This window comes from Arachis ipaensis, chromosome B7, assembly GCF_059453495.1.
Source record: "Arachis ipaensis isolate K30076 ecotype BB chromosome B7, ASM5945349v1, whole genome shotgun sequence".
Classification (NCBI taxonomy): domain Eukaryota; kingdom Viridiplantae; phylum Streptophyta; class Magnoliopsida; order Fabales; family Fabaceae; genus Arachis; species Arachis ipaensis.
In genome coordinates this window covers 134,987,518-135,006,550 of record NC_142442.1, presented here as the reverse complement: position 1 = coordinate 135,006,550, position 19,033 = coordinate 134,987,518, and the positions used below count along the sequence as shown (strand labels likewise).

At 34.6% G+C, this 19,033-nt stretch overlaps 3 protein-coding genes across 6 annotated transcripts; 1 reads left to right on the top strand and 2 right to left on the bottom strand.

Moving 5' to 3' along the window:
* Positions 1–5,641: 5,641 nt before the first annotated feature.
* LOC107606024 (Chaperone DnaJ-domain superfamily protein) lies at positions 5,642–11,172 on the bottom strand. Its single transcript, XM_016307988.3, has 9 exons — positions 9,926–11,172; positions 8,652–8,893; positions 8,312–8,562; positions 8,093–8,228; positions 7,912–8,006; positions 7,278–7,343; positions 7,063–7,152; positions 6,267–6,443; positions 5,642–6,093 (listed from the first exon to the last, which is right to left on the bottom strand). Exons 1-9 carry the CDS (start codon positions 10,474–10,476, stop codon positions 6,055–6,057), a joined length of 1,647 nt encoding a protein of 548 aa, XP_016163474.1. The 5' UTR covers positions 10,477–11,172; the 3' UTR covers positions 5,642–6,054.
* An 812-nt stretch (positions 11,173–11,984) lies between these two features.
* On the bottom strand, positions 11,985–14,680 carry LOC107606022 (keratinocyte-associated-like protein). The gene is made up of 5 exons (XM_016307986.3): positions 14,553–14,680; positions 14,110–14,268; positions 13,048–13,099; positions 12,517–12,583; positions 11,985–12,320 (listed from the first exon to the last, which is right to left on the bottom strand). Exons 1-5 carry the CDS (start codon positions 14,610–14,612, stop codon positions 12,212–12,214), a joined length of 447 nt encoding a protein of 148 aa, XP_016163472.1. The 5' UTR covers positions 14,613–14,680; the 3' UTR covers positions 11,985–12,211.
* Positions 14,681–14,720: 40 nt separating this feature from the next.
* On the top strand, positions 14,721–18,521 carry LOC148554256 (zinc ion binding protein). 4 transcript variants are annotated; one of them, XM_088494330.1, is made up of 7 exons: positions 14,721–16,493; positions 16,849–16,904; positions 17,034–17,306; positions 17,400–17,636; positions 17,744–17,863; positions 18,036–18,161; positions 18,290–18,521. In XM_088494330.1, exons 1-7 carry the CDS (start codon positions 14,816–14,818, stop codon positions 18,308–18,310), a joined length of 2,511 nt encoding a protein of 836 aa, XP_088350456.1. In that variant the 5' UTR covers positions 14,721–14,815; the 3' UTR covers positions 18,311–18,521. The 4 variants fall into 4 exon arrangements, 1 of the variants encoding a protein (XP_088350456.1); XR_015892401.1 differs by having other exon boundaries at positions 14,816–16,493; positions 17,034–17,292; positions 17,400–17,550; XR_015892400.1 differs by having other exon boundaries at positions 14,816–16,493; positions 17,034–17,292.
* Positions 18,522–19,033: the final 512 nt, after the last annotated feature.

Sequence of the window (19,033 nt, the reverse complement as noted above, 5' to 3'; positions counted from 1 at the left end):
AATTAGTGTAATTTAATATTAATGATTTTATTTCTTATAAAATTTTGAGAAAAGGACAAATAGGTCCCTGACCTTTTACCCCGCGGACATTTTCGTCCTTGACCATTAAAAAATACTTTTAAGTCCTTGACCTTCACAAAACTTGGACGGACCAGTCTCTGACGGAGGCATTTAGACGGATCAGTCCCTGACAGAGGCATTTAGACGGAGGGACTGATTTGTCCAAATTTTGTGAAGGTCAGGGACTTAAAAGTATTTTTCAATGGTCAGGGACGAAAATGTTCGCGCGACAAAAGGTTAGGGACCTATTTGTCATTTTCTCTAAAATTTTTTATATGGTCATCCCATTAAATTCATGTGTGTAGATAATTTTTTAATTAATAAATTCTAAAATTAGTTAGTTTTGATAATATAATAATACACGAATGTCTCTAAATTTTTTTTAAGTAATTGTTATCCCACCCCCAAAATTAAACCGATACTTAATTATGTGATTTTTTTTTAAAGAGAAATCTATCTTGCTTTTCTCTTCCTTCATGAGGGTGTGGATTATTGGTTTCGTTTAGTGGGTGATAAGTGGGAAGATATAGGAAGTTTCTCACCACAACATATAAAGTGTTTTCTCTATGTTTGTTAAAGCTATATATATATAACGTACGGAAAATTAATAATTTAATGTTAATGAAGGAATAAAGAAGAATCTCCAAAGAGCATGGGAAAGGCAGATACACTTTCCTCGCTTTCATTGACAGTAGTATCCACTACTCATAAAGGAAGAAATATTATTATTTAGTACTGTTACTTTCAGACTTTTTTGGGTTTAATCCAATTTGAAAAATTGAATGTATATATGAAGTGATGAATTGGGGTATAATTAATTGTTTGATTCAAATTAATCACTCATTGCAAAACATGTCACTAACAACTTGGCCAGTAAGAATGTTTAAGATGGCATAGAAGTTAGGACATTGTATTATCTTATGGACAAAATCATTAGAAAGGAGATCCTTGTTAATGTTATGCATGTTACCTATGAAGTATGACGCTTCGTTGAGTTGTCGTGTCTGCGTGTCGGATATGACACACGATATTCATTGATACTCATTTGATACGCGTGTCTGCTGTGTCCGACCGTGTCTTAATAAAAAATAAAAAAATTTTTCGGACACACTGGACACACCTAAATACCATCACGTGTCAGCATGTCCTGTCTTATTTTTAACATATATTTTTAAAATAAATTTAGATATAGTATATATTATTATTTATTAACACAAAATATTTTAAATACTTGATATAATTTGTTAGAATATAATTAGCATCAATTAGGATCATTTAGAATTACTTAGTATATCTGAATATTTATTATAGAATATTACGTCTTTATTATTACGATTTTCTTAGCTCCTATAAATACCATTCTATATTGTATCATTCCACACAACTTGTATAAACAACTTGAATACAACTCAATAATACACTTTTCAGATCACTCTCTCAGTCTCTTGTTTCTAACATGGTATCAGAGCCATGGTATCCTCCTTGAAGAGGATAGGTTGTTTTCCTTGCGGTGAAATCACCGTAGTTTTTGTATTTTTTTCTATGCCATTTTTCTTGACATTCCTTTGATACTTTTTCACCTCACCGACTAGCCTATTCTCTCCGTCTTGTGTCTTTTCGAATCGAATGATCAAACACCAATGTCATCCGCTATTTTCCTATTCTCATGAATAAATCATATAGTTTTTGCTCTCTTTTGGCAGTTCCGTCTGCGTTCTCTCGTGGCAATTCCATCTGCGTTCTCTCGTGGCAGTTCTCTCGTGGCAGTTTCGTTTGTGTTCTCTCGTGGCAGTTCTGTTTACGTTTTCTCGTGGAAGTTCCGTCTGCGTTTCTTTCCGGCAGTTCCATCTGCACTTCCTTCAGACAAGCGGCAGTTCCGTCTGCGCTTCCTTCAAACAAGCGCAGACGGGCGGCAGTTCCGTCTGCGCTTCCTTCAGACTAGCGGCAGTTCCATCTGCGCTTCTTTCCGGCAGTTCCGTCTGCACCCGTTTTATCAATTTATGCAGTTTTTTATTTATTTCGTTGTTTTAAATATGTTTCAAACTCAAGTTGTCACTTGAGTTTGAGGGGGATGTTAGAATATAATTAGCATCAATTAGGATCATTTAGAATTACTTAGTATATCTGAATATTTATTATAGAATATTATGTCTTTATTATTACGATTCTCTTAGCTCCTATAAATACCCTTCTATATTGTATCATTCCACACAGTGGCGGAGCTTAGTTCAGACAAGGAGGGGCCATGGCCCCCCAAACTTTTTATAAAAAATTTAGTAGTACTTTTTCAGAAGATAAAAAATAGTTCAATTGACTTAAATACTTTACTATGACTTAAAGTATCTAATAAATTCAATAAACAACACTCTCTCTATCTTTAAGTTCAAATATAAAAAATAGATATTTTTATTTATTTAATTTAATATTATTTTATATTTTACTATTTATTTAATTTAATTTTTTATATAATAAAAAATAATAGAATATTTAATAAGTATTAATATTATTGTATTTGTATAAATTGATAAAAAAATTTAATAAATATTATAAATTTTAATATTTGTCCTTCTAACTTCTTCTTTACATATTTTACAAATTTTTATATAAAATAATAATAAAAAATCAAAGAATTGATACATTTTTTAAGAGAAAGACTAATATTTAAGAAGGAGAACATATAACTTTTACAATATCAACACCTGTAGATAGTTCTTCTACTTTAATGAATCACAAAGAAAGTGAGATATAACTTTCAAAAGTTCAAAAAATTACATCTGATGACTTTAACTGACGCATGAGCAAGTAGAGTTAGTAGGTTAATTATATTAGTTAATTGTAATAAGGGAATATAAGTCCCATATTGTTTAGGATAGTGAACTTTGTGTTATATTTTAGTCCCACATCGTCCGAGTCATGAAGGCTTTTCCTTCCCCTACTAGTATAAATAACTCATGTACCTTTTATTTATGAAATTGAGTTGAAGTTGATTTTCGAATATGAAATAAGCTGTGTGTTTATTTTTCTCTAGACTCTTTGAGAGTAAGAGGTGCATCCTTGGCTTGGCCGACCAATGTGAGTTTATGGCTATTTTCACCATAGTGGGGTTACTAACCTCGCCAAGATTGGTGAATCTAAACTATGTCACCATAGTGGGGTTGTTAACCTCGCTAAGATTGGTATTCCAAGCGACGTTAACCTCGCCAAGATTGGTATCCCAAGCAACGTCCCGGCATCAGTTTGGTATCAGAGCAAGGTCGGTCCTTGTGGCCTTCACCTTGCTTTAGTGGAATTTTATTTGATTTGTGGGTGTAGGTTTTTGGCATGGATTTGCCAATGAAATCTTTTTGGTGTGGATAGTAGAGTTAGTAGGTTAATTATATTAGTTAATTGTAATAAGGGAATACAAGTCCCATATTGTTTAAGACAGTGAATTTTGTGTTATGAATTAATCCCACATCGTCCAAGTTATGAAGGCTTTTCCTTCTCCCACTAGTATAAATAACTCATGTACCTTTTATTTATGAAATAGAGTTGAAGTTGATTTTTGAATATGAAATAAGTTGTGTGCTTATTTTCCTCTAGGCTCTTTGAGAGTAAGAGGTGCATCCTTGGTTTGGCCAACTAAGATGGGTTTATGGCTATTTTCACCATAGTGTGGTTGTTAACCTCGCCAAGATTGGTGAATCTAAACTATGTCACCATAGTGGGGTTAACAACCTCGCCAAGATTGGTGATCCAAGCGACGTCCTGGCGTCATTAACCTTAACTTTTTGGAACGAGATCTTGAAAAACGGCTTTAAATTTGGCAATATCACCCAAACCAGAGAGATGAGATTAGACGAGCTTATCTTAAATGAGGTTCATATTAAAAATATTTTGACAATTATTTTCTATCTGGCCCCCCCCAAAATTTTGTTTCAAGTTCCGCCACTGATTCCACACAACTTGTATAAACAACTTGAATACAACTCAATAATACACTTTTCAGACCACTCTCTCAGTCTCTTGTTTCTAACATAATTAAAATAAGACATTAAAAATAATTAAAAATTTTAATTTATATTTTAATATCAATAAAATATCAAAATATCATTACGATTGATCTAAAAAATACTTTATATTTTACTTGTATGCGTGTCCCCGTGTCATGTAAGATTTTAAAATTCGTGTGTCGGCGTGTTCCGTATCGTGTCGTATCCCGTGTCCGTGTTAGTGTCTATGCATAATAGCATGTTACAAATGAAGCAAAAACAATGTCTTTATACGTATTCATTTAGATCTTATGTGATTGAATCTCAGTATTCTTAGGTTTAGTTTGGTAAATTTTTTTAAAGAAGTGTGCGATTTTTTAAAATACAAACTCCTCATTTTGTGTTTAGTAAATAAAAAAGATTATGTGTTTGTGCTTGCAGCTTTTAAAAGATTGGGATACTTTTAAAAGCAACTAAGGTGAAATTTTTTAAAGTTGGCTTGTGCTTTTAAAAAATTAAAAATCTAATATAATCTCATATATTAATTAATTTTTAAATTTAACGCTTAAATTTATGTTTCTTATTGTACTTTTAAATTTTAAAAGTTATTTTACCAAACGAATTGTTATTACTTGTATTTATTGAAAGTCATTTTTAATTCGATTTATTAAACATAAATACTATACTTTTAAAAAAGTAAAAATTTTACCAAACTAAATTTTAGTTTTTTCTTTTACCAAATATAGGAAACTCGAACCCGTAATCTCTTAATTGAGTATGGAAAGACTATGCTATTTGAGCTATAACTCATTGGCAACTAAGTTTTAGTTTACCGGAGATGTATTTTGACAAGGATGCTTGAAACTTTTTCCTTTGATAGATTGGCCCTACTAAGATTTAATAAATCTGGGTAAATTGAATACTTGATTTGAGGTTTGAATAGAAACTCTTTAAGAATGCTAGAATTTTCTGCTTATAGAACATGCAAGTAGTACTTGTTTACAAACACTGTTTACATTTACACCGAGATAGTTTATATCTCAAATGGCATGCTAACTTTAATTTCTCATCACTAGTGAATATATATAACTCTTTTATTGATCCCACATTATATAAGAAATTCGAGCAAATAACTATTTTGATCTCTAAAAAATTACAATTTTGACAAAATAAATTCCAAAAGACATAAATGACAAAATTAACTCCAAATATATGTTACCTTTAACAAACTAAATCAAATGTATAATCAAGTTACTTATATATATTTGATTCATTTTGTCATTTCCATCTTTTGAGATTTATTTTATTAAAATTGTAATTTTTTAGAGTGTAAAATAACTATATATATTAAAATTGTAAAATTTTAGAGTGTAAATTAACTAATATATATATATATATATATATAGTTTTCATTCTGTTCTTTTGTTTTATATATTGAATTGACCAACCAAAATCTCGCCTTTGAAATAGGATATGACACTATGACTTATAAAGCTTATATCTATTAATTTGTTACATTTATGACACTAAAACTCAATATGCTTGGCTAGAGTCACATTGTAATTAAAAATGCCATCCTAACCACAAAATGGAACAGAAACTTGATTGAATTCGAGATCACAAACAAATATTGCTGAATAAATAAAAAATCAATGATATATTATTCATACAACATATCAAATGCACGTGTACAAACGTGCACAATCTAAATAAGAGATAACCTCTAATTTGAGGGATGGCTGAATTTTATGTAGGCATGTCTAAATTGCTAAGGAGCACTACAAATTTTGTACACTGACCTCAATGAACATTTAACCTCGATGAACATTTAAGTACATTACTGTACAATACAACTTCTTAAAAAGAACATTCCAAACATAAACGCATTAGGAAAAAGAAACTCTTGCCAAGTTATATCCTCAACCGCACAAAACCAACAATTCAAGTGAATATTCCCAAACTGAAGACGCGCACAAGTCCTAAACATACAGCTATGATTCGCAAAGAAAATTTAGCAGGGGGTCTAAGAAAGCTCTTCCGCGTTGAACTTGGTCCACGCTGCCTGTGTTTTGGATCACAACATCAAAATAAAAAAGGTAACACATTTATCATACTGCAATAAAGAGTAGCCTGATGCACAAACATCCGGCGTAACACAGGATTTGGAGTAGTCTTGGTGTCTTTTTTTTTCTTAAAAGATTATTTGAGGAGGGTTAAAAGGGTATGAACTTGTACCTTGAGGATGTCAAAAACCTTCTCTGCAATATATTTCTGTTCAAGAGTAGCACCTTTCTGTTGGACCTTATCTGGGTGAATGCATAAAGTTGCTTTTCTGTAAACCTTTTTCACCGAAGTGGAAGAGATCATATCTGTAATTGACACTGGCTCCCATCCACATTCTGGCCAAAGAACCTGAATATGAAATTCAGGGTAAGATTTGAGAAATGAAAAATAACAGGAAAGATCTGAACAATAAATTATAGAATTGTTTCAGTAAAAGGAAACAAAATAATAAAAATATACACAAGGAAGATGCATCATTTTCCTGTACAAAAGCTAATAAATATGCTCTAGCATTTGAAATGGAGTAATATATAAAATATTAAGAAATAAAATCATAAAATAAGTGAAATTTTTATAGCACTCAAAAACTTCTAAAACAATACATAATTTGACGGGATGAAATAGTAGTCTGCTTCATTTATAACCAATATAAATAATTCAGTTGCAAACGTAATTTAGCACAACCATAGTGAACAGGAACATTGATTGAAAAATTAAAAAGTTTCAACCATATATGGTGCATTCTATCTAATTTTCGATCTTGTAACAATAATATTCTAGACAGGATCTGGTCATTCTTGCTTACACTTTCATGCTATAGCTATTCTGAAGCGGGTAATAATTGACTACCCAGTTAAAAACAAAACCAAATAATTTGTTGTGTCCGTTTCCTTTACACTTTCCATTAGAGTAGTAACTAAAGAGAATGGTGTATTAGCAATGCAAAACTAATGTCAAAAGAGCATACATCTTGTAATGATGATAGCAATGCCCGCATATTGGTTTCTTTTCCTGCAGCCCATCTCTTTATCTGAACATCCGTATAATTGGCGATTCTCTGCCACATTAAAATCAAATTACACCCAAGAAAGTATGAGAAAATATAAGGTAAAAACAAAAGAATTGCATCATGATAATAGTTGGAAATAAATCAAAGTTGAAATAAAAACACTAAAAGCTTACATGTCTCTCTTCTTGCTCCATTTTAGTTTGATGGTCACGCTGGTTCATATCAGCCAATGCTTTTAACTGGAAAAGACCGATGGAAAGCAAAGTGAAAAGGTATGTCTTGTAAGATTATTTCAATATAAACCTATTATGCACGGACAAATCAAGTTCGATGTCCAGTACAAATCATGAAGACATCATTTGTGTTCTAAGTTCAGAGTACAACAAGTATATGAAATATCACATGACGGGTCCCTATATGGATCATTAAACTAAAGATCTGACTATCAAATCAATTTAGGAAACCTAAGGGGCCATTTGGATAGGTTTTTCAAAAACTTACCTTTAAGAAAAAACTCAGAATTGATTTTCTAAATTAAGTGCTTGTTTAACATAAGCAATCCTAACTCCTCAAAATAATAAAATAAATAAATTGACTATTTTGAGTATTTTCTTGTTCTGATTTTGTAAGATTCTCAGAAGGAATCAATGCCAATATATATTTGTTGTATTAAAAATGCACTTTTCTTTTTTGGGGGGTGGGGGGAGGGATTTAATATAATTATTAAAGAATGGCATATAATTTGAATTAATGATCCCTCTTTTTCCTTAATACTTGGAATTAAGAAAACTAAAAGATAATACACACCGATCGCTCTTGGGTCCTCTGATGACGTTGCAATCTTGCTTTTCGTCTCTCTTCAGATTCTCCTTCAATTTCCTGGAATTCAGATGTTGGCGAACCTTTTGCAGCCAAAGGTGGAAGATATGATGAGAATAAACTCACTTCCTTATAAAAAAATTAGAAATAATAAACGTAAACAACTTACCACCAAAAATTAATGATAGGTCATCAAAAGATGTCACTGCTGAAGGTTTCTTTGCACTGGCAGAGGAAACAGGTGGCACCCCTTGTGACACCCCAGATCTCCCTTTATCATTCATTTGATGATCAAACGTATTATCCTACAAAAGGCATTAGCAATAATTCATTAACATAGCCTCTTTAATGTAGCAAATCTTTTGGGCATTTTATATCAATAATATACCATATTTGAAGCCCTTGACTTTGGTACACTGCTTGACCGAGTGCCTGTGCCGAAAAAGGATTCAAGATCGTCCATGCCATTTGATTGGTTCACTCTTGCAGCCGGACCTCCTTTATTTTTGTTGATCTTTGCAGCTAAGTTTCGTTTAGTGTCACCAGTATTTATATTGGCCTTTCTGGTAGCATTATTCTGCATCTTACCCATGGCAAATTCCTCAAGCTCATCTATGGATGATACGTTTGAGCTGTTAACTGCATAAAACATAATTCAGCAAACTGCTTAGTAGTGATAGAAACAAAGATAGATAGTGGTAGTTTTTAGCTCAAGCATTCAGAAAAACCTTTATTTGAGTATGTAACATTTGTTGCCTTAGGTGGAGGTCTTAATATTGGGGAAGCACCGGAGCTGTCTCTTGTACCTTTGGAATTATTCCACTTATTAATCTGTTCCAAAGAGTCAAAGAATGATTCCGAAGATGCTGCGCGTGAAGTGGTTTCAAACACTAAAAATGGATCATCATGAGAGGTGGCAGCAGGTTTGTTTGAAGTGGCAGTTGGTTTAGGAGACTTATTACTTGCTCTTCTGAAAAATACAAAATAAAAGAGATTAAGAGAAAAAAAAAAAAAACACATGAAGAGATTGTTAGACCGAGTAGATGGATAAGTGAGACACACCTACCAACAAAGAAGGCCACAAAATCTGCATGCATTTATTTTTAACTTAAGTGATAAGCAGCTTAAATCACTAGTAAAAGTAAAATGATTGCAGTATAGTACCAAGTAATTTTCCAGAATGCTTTTTTTCTTTTTTTTTTTTTAAATTCCCCCATATTGCATCAATAATTTGAATATTTGATACACCACTAGGAACAACGACTAGGCTCGAGTCCAGGATCAATCAATGCACAAACCAAGAAAAGAAAGTTATTCATCCAAACTTGTGAAACCCTTACAAGGATCAGGTGGGGATTGTGCGTCTGAATTCATTACGAGATGTAAAAGATGAAAAAGAAGAAACATAAGGTAGCAACAATGTAACAAACAGAACTCCCATTTCACATATGTTGCTCAAACCAAATTCATATAACCTTATTAAATACATGTCTCATGGAAATATAAGTCACAGAAGATGTAAAACTTAGTTCTCAGCTGAGTCCTTTTCCACATTTTCTCCACAACTTAATATAAAATACAAGATTTTACACAAGCCATAATATATCAGCACATATAAATAACACATTATATATCCTCAACATATCAGTAAACTATACCAACAGAGTAATGAAGATGCTCTAAACACCTCCCAAAGCTTGCTGGGAGCACATGATACTCAATGCAGATAAGTTAACCGCCACAGACACAATTTAAAACCACGTGCTAGTAAGCAGTCCTATTCTGTAGCTTCATAAGAAATCTAATTAATATACCAAAATAAAAATTATTAGAAGCCTAGAAGATAACAATAATTTACACCTAAAAGACATGTGTGCTTGACCCTAGGGAAGTGCAACACTTTCAAACGCATAAATCATGCTAATTTTGCAAGTTACCTCAACAATTAAAAAAACAACAACAGGACATATAATCAAGCAATCAAAGCTTCCATAGTTCATACCCATTCTTTGAAGAGCTGCTTCCACCAAACCCAGGTATCAATTCATCAAAATCAGGTGCTTTTTTCACATTGGATGAGCTTTTGTTGCTGGTACTAGAATTTAACCCTCCAATCTTATCTAACAGATCATCAACACCAACGCCTTTTCTCTCGGGCATTACACCGAATATGTCGTCCACAAAATCATTGTTCGAAGCAGGCTTCGAAACCGGCCTGTTCGAACCGCCAAATATCGAATCGTAATCGAAGGAAGAACCCTTGCTGGTATTAGATTTAGCGCCCGGGCCGAAGATATCGTCAATGCCATCGCCGAGACCACCGAAATTCTGTGTTTTCTTATTGTTGCTTGGGCTGAAAATGCCATCGAAATCAAAATCGGAGTGTTGGTGAGATCTGGATCCGTTTTGGGAAGAAGATTTGGGGGGATTGAACGAATTGATTCCAGGTTGGGATCCACCGACACCTGTGGGTCGCTTCGATGAGGCCATCGGAGCCGATTTTCCCTGCGGTTTCAAGCCAAACCTTTCGGTCAACACGCCAAACTCGTCCATTCTGGGGGGAAAGATTAGAACTTTAGCGACTAAACGATAATCAGAATTCAGAAATGAACCAATTAAACGTAAAATCTAGGGTATACAAAAAACGGGACTAAAAAGGTGTTTTTGTTGAGCTAGGTAGAGCTGAAACGAAATAATTTGTTAAATTTATGAGAGGAATTGAATTGGTAGGGTGAAAAAGAATCAAAATTTTGGTCCGAGTGGATAGGTTGAAACCGAAATTGTTGTTCGGTGCCGATAAGGAACTGGATAAAGGAAAAAAAAAAAAAACAGAGGGAAGGAGGAAGGGGAAGTGAAATGGGATGGAGAGCGAGAACGATGGCGAAGAAGAAATGGCGGGAATGGCGTGATAGAGAGAGAATAAGAGAAGTGAATTTTGGGAGATTGAGATGCTTCTTTCTATTTGTGTGCGTCTCTTTTGTTTCTCACTTTCTCTCACTCCGGTCGGTGGTGGTGCGGTGTGGTGGCGTTTTTGTGGGATTGGAATTTACAGATGTGGACTCCATTGCCACTTGCCAGTTTGCCACCAACCACCATTACACGCGGTTTTTGCTTATTAATTCTTTTGCGCTTTTTGCTTTATTTATTTTTTTTATTATTATTATTTTGATTATTCATTATTGATATGGGAGTTTCCTTAATCGGTGTCCAACTCTCCATTTCATTGATCACAGTTGATTATGATTTTCTATCAAATAAAAAATATCATCTAAATATTTAGACAAATATACACACAATAGCTCTAAAAATATTTTTAAAAAATTTTAAATAAAACTTAATTTTCATAAAAGAATTCTATACAAATAATTAATTATATATTATTACATTAGTAAAAATAATTAATTTTTAAATTTATTAAAAAATTATTTAACCACAAATTTGATTAAATAACTGTAAAAATTTTTTATGTTATCCAAACATATATATGTGTCCAAGATATCTTCAATGCTCTTATCAAACCGGAGTTAGAGACAGTTCAAAGCAATACTAAAAAAAAATAAAATCTAGAAAACTAGGATGGTGAAAGAGAATTTCATGTCATAAATTTGCTTATTGATTGTTCTATTCCATGCATTGCATATTCAGAGGGTAAAAAGAGTCGGTTGTGTATCATCCAACTACTGCCTCTCAGAAGTTTTACATATCAAAATTTCTCTCCGGTTTTAGTATTTATAAGTAGTATTTGATTAATCATGGCCAGATAGATTATTAGTTTGCTAGTGTACATAGCAAGTTAACGGTCCAATCTGAATGACTCGACCTTGAAGAAAAGGTGTTACTATTTTCTCTTACTTAGTTTGCACCATAACAAGTTAATTATGGATTTGACCGAGTGATCTTATACAACGTAATTGCCAAGCATATCCATGATACTAAACACACACACACACACACACACACACAAAAGAAAAAAAGAAACTTCAGCGAAGGTGATAGTTTTGAACAATCAGAACCCTTGTAACACTCATTTTACCCTCAATAATTTAGTAAACAGGGTCAACTAAGGAAAACTGGAAAAGTCATTTTATAAGTTGTAACACTCATTTTACCCTCGATAATCCTAGTTTAGTAATTTGCTCATCGTTTACATCACGGAATTCAGCACTGAAGTTGTAACATGGAAAAGTGAGATAACTTTAGAGAAGATAATAGGGTAGTTAACTAACGCTCCAAACAAAATCTTTGAAGATGCTTAGACAGTGATCATACATAATACGAACACACGAGATTAACCTCTCCCACTATACTTTTTACTTCTGGAGTCGCTTGTTTGAACTGAAAGCACTGATCCTGAGATTTTGTTAACCTCATACAGCAATACAGCCGAGAACAGGAAACTGCAATTATGCCAACATTAGAAGGGTGATCAACAAGTGTCCATACGAATAAACCAAAATATCAATTTATACATTTTGGATTTGGAACCATCTTAATGCTATGCTTGAGTATGATTTCATATCTAAATGGCAATCTATTATTTGCACAGAAGAGGTAGTAGTGTGTCTATTGCTATGGGGGTTGGGAGGAGCATACCATGTAGTAATGCAAACCCTGTGGACTGTGCTTGCAGCAATCAGGGCAACTGCTTCTGCTATGAAGACTGTGAATTAAAAAATAAAAAACTGTCAACCAGGGGGAATGAAAGAGTTGAAAGATTCATCCTATGGACCATGCAATTCGCAGGCATAAAGATGTCGTTTATTAACTGCTAGTCATCACACAACTCATCATAAATAGCATGAGTGACCTAGAGCATAAAATTCACAGGACAACTTCATCTTCATTTTCTTCTAGAATTGTTAATATTGCTTAATGCATATAGTTTATCAAATAAAAAGAAATGCTATTATGTACCCCAAAAGAAAGTTGCTATTAGCAAACTCCAAAGGGATGATAAATTTACTGACAAAACTAAGTTGACAAAGGAATGACCACCAATAACGTTTAATAAATTTTATGCAAAATGTTCAGTTCCAGTAATCATACATGTAGTTTCTTCTGTTACATGAATAAGTACACATGCAACCAAACCCATTCAGACAAACATTATGAAATTTACAATACCTGCACCCCAACCAGTTTTTGCACCAACTGTTTCTTGGTAGTTTCCAATGAACTGAAAGCACAGATGTAAAGCAAATATAAATACCTTCATTTTACTTGGAAGATTTTGCTCTGATGGAATTCTTGAAAGAATTATACAAAGCAGTATATAATTACAAAAAGACTATATAGATCCAAAAAAGCATTCACATATATTACTGGCAATACTAATAACCACAAATTTTCTCTTTTCTCAAAGTAGAAGGATAATATCAACGAGTGATCAAGGAACGAATATATATATGGGAGGAAAAAAAAAAGAATTTTCTCATTCTTGTAAAAGCCTTCTGAAATCAAATTACAAAAAATGGCACCTCTCATAGGAAGCATTATGCAGTGAAAAATTATTATTAAGTGCACGATTAGATTGCTTCAGGCAAACCTTAGTACATTAACAAGCACAGATTACAACATATCTTAAAATATAATTGCTTTCTCTGCCAAAAAGACCGAACAAAAGTACCAAACGAGCCGTATTCGAAAAGGAATGAGCGAAAGATATATCTTTCATTATAGAGAAAGTATAGGGAGCCAATGACCTAAGCGTACAATGTGTACAATGAAGATTTAGAAAGTATTAGAGATATGGTTATTAGTGTTACATTATCCTGTCAGATTATGCTTTTGGGATGAGTGGTTTCAAAATATGGTATTAGAGTTCCAAATCCGGAAGGTCAAGAGTTCGAATCTTGGTGAACTCAAAATTAGCTTTTTATAACATGAGATGTTTATTATCTCTGGTATTCGGATGGTTATCCCTGATATCCGGATGGTTATTCTGGATAGTATAGGTGATGCTCATTTTATTCATAAACCAAAAATTTAGCCCATTGTACACATTGTACGATTTAGGCCATTGGCTCCCTAGCACTACTCTTCATTATAATGCCATCATAAACAGATGTCCCTCCTTCTAGTGTGTGTCCATATCAATGATATCAAATATTGCTATGCTAATGTTCATGTGCTTGAATGTGATTGATTCATGAGAAAGAATTCAATAGATTGATGATGAAAACTCACAGTAAGGAGCACAAGAAACAGAAGAGAGCTGATAAACCCTCCAAGTATAGTGTACAATTCCGTCGATGCTAATTTCGCACGGTACATTTCTTGAAGCGAGAGAATTACAGTGAACATCAGAAAGGAATACAGCATGGAGCTCCCAGACCCCGCCATGGCCTTCAAATTGCAAAATTCAAACAACTGTGAATGAGTTCAAAACACAAACAGTTCGTAGGCACAACTTTACGTTTCACTTAACAAGTAGCTGAAGTTATCAATCAAGTGAAGAAGATTACAAAAAATCAACAACCAATGCTTAATGGATCCCAATAATGCTGTTAGGGCACATCGATCTAAACTGAATTCAGGGATGTAGTAATTTCGATTTCTTATCAACTCGCATTTTCTAAGGAAACAAACAGAATAACGAAGAGGTTAAAAGAAAAATGGAAGAAGCTTACCTCAACTGAGATCAGAAGCAGCGGCTTCAGCTCAGAGTTCAGATCTCTCAAAACACGCATTAGTCGTTCGAGTAGACCTTTAACACAACGACGAAAGGGGCAATTTAGGTAATTCAGATTTAAATGCGAGGGTAAATCCGTCCAAAGGAAAAAAGGCTCATTGGAGAAAACGACGCCGTTTTAGATCAACACTGTTTACGTTTCGCGCTCCAAATTCCGCACAAAACCAGAAACGACGGCGCAGACAGAAAACTCCGCCGGCGATGGAAGTGCCGGAGTGTCCGGTGTGCCTCGAACGCTACGACGACCAAGTTTCCATCCCTAGGGTCCTATCTTGCGGTCACTCCGTCTGCGAAGCATGCCTCGTGGAGCTTCCGCTGCGGTTCCCGAACACGATTCGGTGCCCGGCGTGTACACAGCTCGTTAAGTACTCTTCAGAGCAAGGACCTTCGTCTCTTCCAAAGAACATCGACCTTCTCAGGCTTTGCCTCTCTTCATCTTCTTCTTCTTCTTCTTCGCGATCGGTGAAACCGACTCAACGGTCAACGATCGACGGTTGTGATGATCGGTCTGTAATTCGAGATCGGTTCTGGTCCGACGAGTTCTATGCCAAGTGGAAGGACTGGATTCTCCCGCACGACGCAGTTTCGGTGGAGTCCCCACCTGAACCCGAATCCGAACCCAGCGGGTTTGTGTTGCGAGGGCAATTTGGTTCGAGTTCTTCGTTGAAGGGTAGGGTTAGTGTTTGTTCTCGAAATAGCAAGTGTTTGAGCCTTGTTCCTGTTTTTTCTTTACCTCGTGTTTTGAATTGTTCGAAGTTTAAGTTCAGTTATGTTGCGAGGATTATGGAATGTTTGGTGGGGATGAAGGAGGCTGTGAGGGAGGAGTTAGCTTTGATTCTAGAAGCTTCTGTGAGGCAGGGCAGGGTTTTTAGGGTTTATGGGCTGTGGAGTGAAGTGGAGGTATTGGATGGGTCATTGTACCTGGTGTGTGAAAGGCACAATGGTGGTAGCATTTTGCAGAAGTTTGGTGAATTGAAGAATGGGTTCCTTGGTTTGGGATTGGAAGATAAAAAAGATGGGATTTTAAGCTTTGCTGTGATTGGGAAGAGTGTGTGTGATTCTGTGCTGGCTTTGCATTTGGAAGGTTTGGTTGCTGGTTGTTTAGGACCTTCGTGCTTTGCTTTCGATGAGCTTGGTGGTGTTTGTGTTAATTTGAATGAGGTTTTGGTTATGAGAAGGAAGACTGTGTATAGTTTTTCTGGTGGCAACAAGGTTAGGCAGAAAGAAGAGGGATTGTTTAAGGGTTGTTTAAAAAATGAGCTTTTTTTATGCCCTGAGGTTTTGTTTCGATTACTGCAGAAGAATGCTGCTGTTAATCCGGAGGATGAGCATTCCAGATATCCGTTCGGGTATGGCTCAGATGTGTGGTCATTGGCTTGTGTGCTGTTGTGGCTTCTCATTGGAGATGCACTCCCTCAGATTCCCTTTGAAATGAGTGAAGAGAATGGCTTTGACTTATCAGCTAGTTATGTTTGTTGGGCGGAGAAAGTTAGTTCTGTTTTGGAAGACAAACTTGGCTCTGAATATCCGTCATTGAGGGGGACACTTTGCAAATGTTTGGACATGAATCCGGGAAACCGCATGAGTGTGGTGGATGTGCGGAAGTGCATTCAGGATATGTTACTCAAACCTGAATTCGATTTTCTGGAAAACTTGGAGGTTACGGTTAATCGGAGCAGCACTGGTTGCTGCTTGGTTTTTGGTGAGTTCAGTCAAGGACAATGTGAGTTGAATGAAAAAGAAGACAATGGGCCACCAGATGTTGTTGATGGGGAAGAGAAACCTGATGCAGATTTGGTTGCTAGCTTATCTAAGGGAATGACTGAACTTAAAGATCTGCGAGGACATCTGGATTGTATCTCTGGACTAGCAATTGGCGGTATGAATTCCATGCTTAAATTAAACACGTCTCTATCAATCATAATTCATGATTCCACTTGCTGTTTGATTGGATGACAAGGTAATAGGGTTATTGTTTTGGGGTATAAAATAAAATATATGTCTGTTATTGTTATTGAAATGAATTCAGCCTTGGGTCTTCAATCAAATAAATAAATTATTGGTATGGCATGTAATGCGACATAAACTAGGCACTTGATCAGTTTCTGCATTAATGTTGCTTTACCCATGTTACAGTCAGAGTTTCACTTATGGTGTTAGGTATGCTAGGATATAAGTTGATTATGCAGTGAAGAATTATATTCCATTCCATAAGCATTTGTGTGGTTTTGCAGGGGGATATCTGTTTAGCTCTTCGTTTGATAAAACTGTCAAAGTATGGTCGTTGCTGGTAAGACTTGAAAACACAATTACATGATAGGTTTTTACAGGCTGTATTTTAGATAGAATAATCTCATTACGATGGAAACTCTTTCTCATTTATTCTATTGTTAATTTCATCCATATAAATTTTATGTAGGACTTTTCTCTTTCACACACGTTTAAAGGTCATGAGGATAAAGTCATGGCTATAGTTTATGTAGATGATAAAGAACCATTGTGTGTAAGTGGTGATAATGGAGGGGGCATATTTGTCTGGGGGCTTTCTGCTCCTCTCAGGCAAGACCCCTTAAGGAAATGGTATGAGCAGAAGGATTGGCGCTTCAGTGGTATCCATTCCTTAACTGTTTCAGCAAGTCGTTGTCTCTACACTGGAAGTGGAGATAGAACAATAAAAGGTTGGTTGTTAAAGGTGAGATTGGCATTTGCTTGGTCTACTTATATCAACCCTAAAACAAAATAGTCATTGAGAAATTCATTCTTTGGTTTTCTGTACTCTTACCAGGATGGAACTTTGATGTGCACAATGACTGGTCATAGGTCTGTAGTTTCCACTCTTGTAGTGTGTGATGAGGTTCTTTACAGTGGTAGTTGGGATGGAACCGTTCGGTTGTGGAATCTTAGCGATCACAGCCCATTGACAGTGCTAGGGGAAGGTATGCCTGGAGAAATGAAGTCTATCCTAGCTATTACTGTTGATAGACATTTGCTTGTTGCGGCGTATGAGAACGGCTGCATAAAGGTTTCTTGAAGATTAATAATGAAATATAGTCCACTTGATATGAAATATGGACTTGATCAACATATTAGCTACCAACATCATTGGGTAACATCTCTTTGTTTGTTTAGGTATGGAGAAATGATGTGTTCATGAGTTCCAAATCATTACATAATGGTGCCATTTTTGCTATGAGCATGCAAGGGCAATGCCTTTATACAGGAGGCTGGGACAAAAATATAAATATACAGGTAGAGATGCAAAATGTGCTGTGTTTTGGGAAGCACAGAGAAAAAATGAACTTAGTAATGCTAGTTTGCACTGTTAGTTGCTTTAAATTTGCCAAAATTTAAGTATGATATTTTATTTTATTTTTTGTTTTTAATGAACACATGAATTCATTGATAAAGTTGTTGAATTTAGGAATTAGCTGGAGACGACGAATTGGATGTCAGAGCATTTGGAACCATTTCTTGCAGTTCTGTTGTAACGGCTATTTTAAGCTGTCAAGGAAAACTTTTTGTTGGATATGCTGACAAGTCTATCAAGGTAGCACTTATTATTATTATTATTATTATTATTATAATTTTTCTGCTTAAAATCATACACGAGAAGATTCATTTTTGTTTCTCAACAAGTGAGATAGTTTAATTTGACATTAGTTTTCTTTCCTTCAGGTTTATCGTGGTAAATGGTAATATATCCACCACGTGCATCTATTCAAGTTGGAGAGGTCAAGTTTCAGCCGAATCTCTTTTATTTTCTCAAATGATGTGATGCTCAGGATCTGAGTAATACTTGAACGCTGTTGTATACTTACTGTACAGTTTGTAGGTTGAGTTAATACTCAAAATGATCCCTGAAATTTGACCTCCGATACTTAGTACTTAAACTTTCAATTGACTCAAATTGTATTCTGAAATTTTGACCTGAGCCTCAATTTGGCCCTTCGGACGTTTTTCGTCACCGAAAAACTGACTTGGCAATTTTAAATAACACGTGGCACTGTAACGATTAGATGACATGGCCAAATTTTTTAAGATATCAATTTAACCCTTCACAATTTGAACATAAAACCTAGCGCAGTGCCAATTCCCTCAAATTATAGTAGTTAATGTACGTACTAAGTACACATGATAAGTTTATTATTATTAAAAAATTTTATATCTTTTTATTTAATAAATATAAATAAATACATTAAAAATTTAAATTTTTTCATATTTTTAATAAAAAATTTATTAACTTATAAACTTAACATGTCTCTTTAAGACACAAAATAGATAAACTTTTATTTTAATTAGTGGCAAATAATTTTTGTATTTAACATACTAGGAGCTTTAGTCACAAAAAAAAAAAAAAAAAAAACATACTAGGAGCTTTCTTAGATTTTTTTTTTGGTCGATAAAAAAAAAAAAAAAAAT

What these genes read in the sequence shown, in the direction of transcription:
- LOC107606024 (XM_016307988.3), bottom strand. Translation starts at nt 10,476, where the DNA reads ATGGACGAGTTTGGCGTGTTGACCGAAAGGTTTGGCTTGAAACCGCAG. An exon ending in TGGAGCAAGAAGAGAGACAT is followed by an intron (nt 7,153 to 7,277) that starts GTAAGCTTTTAG and finishes TTAATGTGGCAG; the next exon opens with AGAATCGCCAATTATACGGA. An exon ending in TGCTATCATCATTACAAGAT is followed by an intron (nt 6,444 to 7,062) that starts GTATGCTCTTTT and finishes TTTCATATTCAG; the next exon opens with GTTCTTTGGCCAGAATGTGG.
- LOC107606022 (XM_016307986.3), bottom strand. Translation starts at nt 14,612, where the DNA reads ATGCGTGTTTTGAGAGATCTGAACTCTGAGCTGAAGCCGCTGCTTCTG. An exon ending in TGTTTCTTGTGCTCCTTACT is followed by an intron (nt 13,100 to 14,109) that starts GTGAGTTTTCAT and finishes CTGTGCTTTCAG; the next exon opens with TTCATTGGAAACTACCAAGA. An exon ending in AGGGTTTGCATTACTACATG is followed by an intron (nt 12,321 to 12,516) that starts GTATGCTCCTCC and finishes GCATAATTGCAG; the next exon opens with TTTCCTGTTCTCGGCTGTAT.
- LOC148554256 (XM_088494330.1), top strand. Translation starts at nt 14,816, where the DNA reads ATGGAAGTGCCGGAGTGTCCGGTGTGCCTCGAACGCTACGACGACCAA. An exon ending in ATGAGAACGGCTGCATAAAG is followed by an intron (nt 17,637 to 17,743) that starts GTTTCTTGAAGA and finishes TTGTTTGTTTAG; the next exon opens with GTATGGAGAAATGATGTGTT. An exon ending in ACAAAAATATAAATATACAG is followed by an intron (nt 17,864 to 18,035) that starts GTAGAGATGCAA and finishes TGTTGAATTTAG; the next exon opens with GAATTAGCTGGAGACGACGA.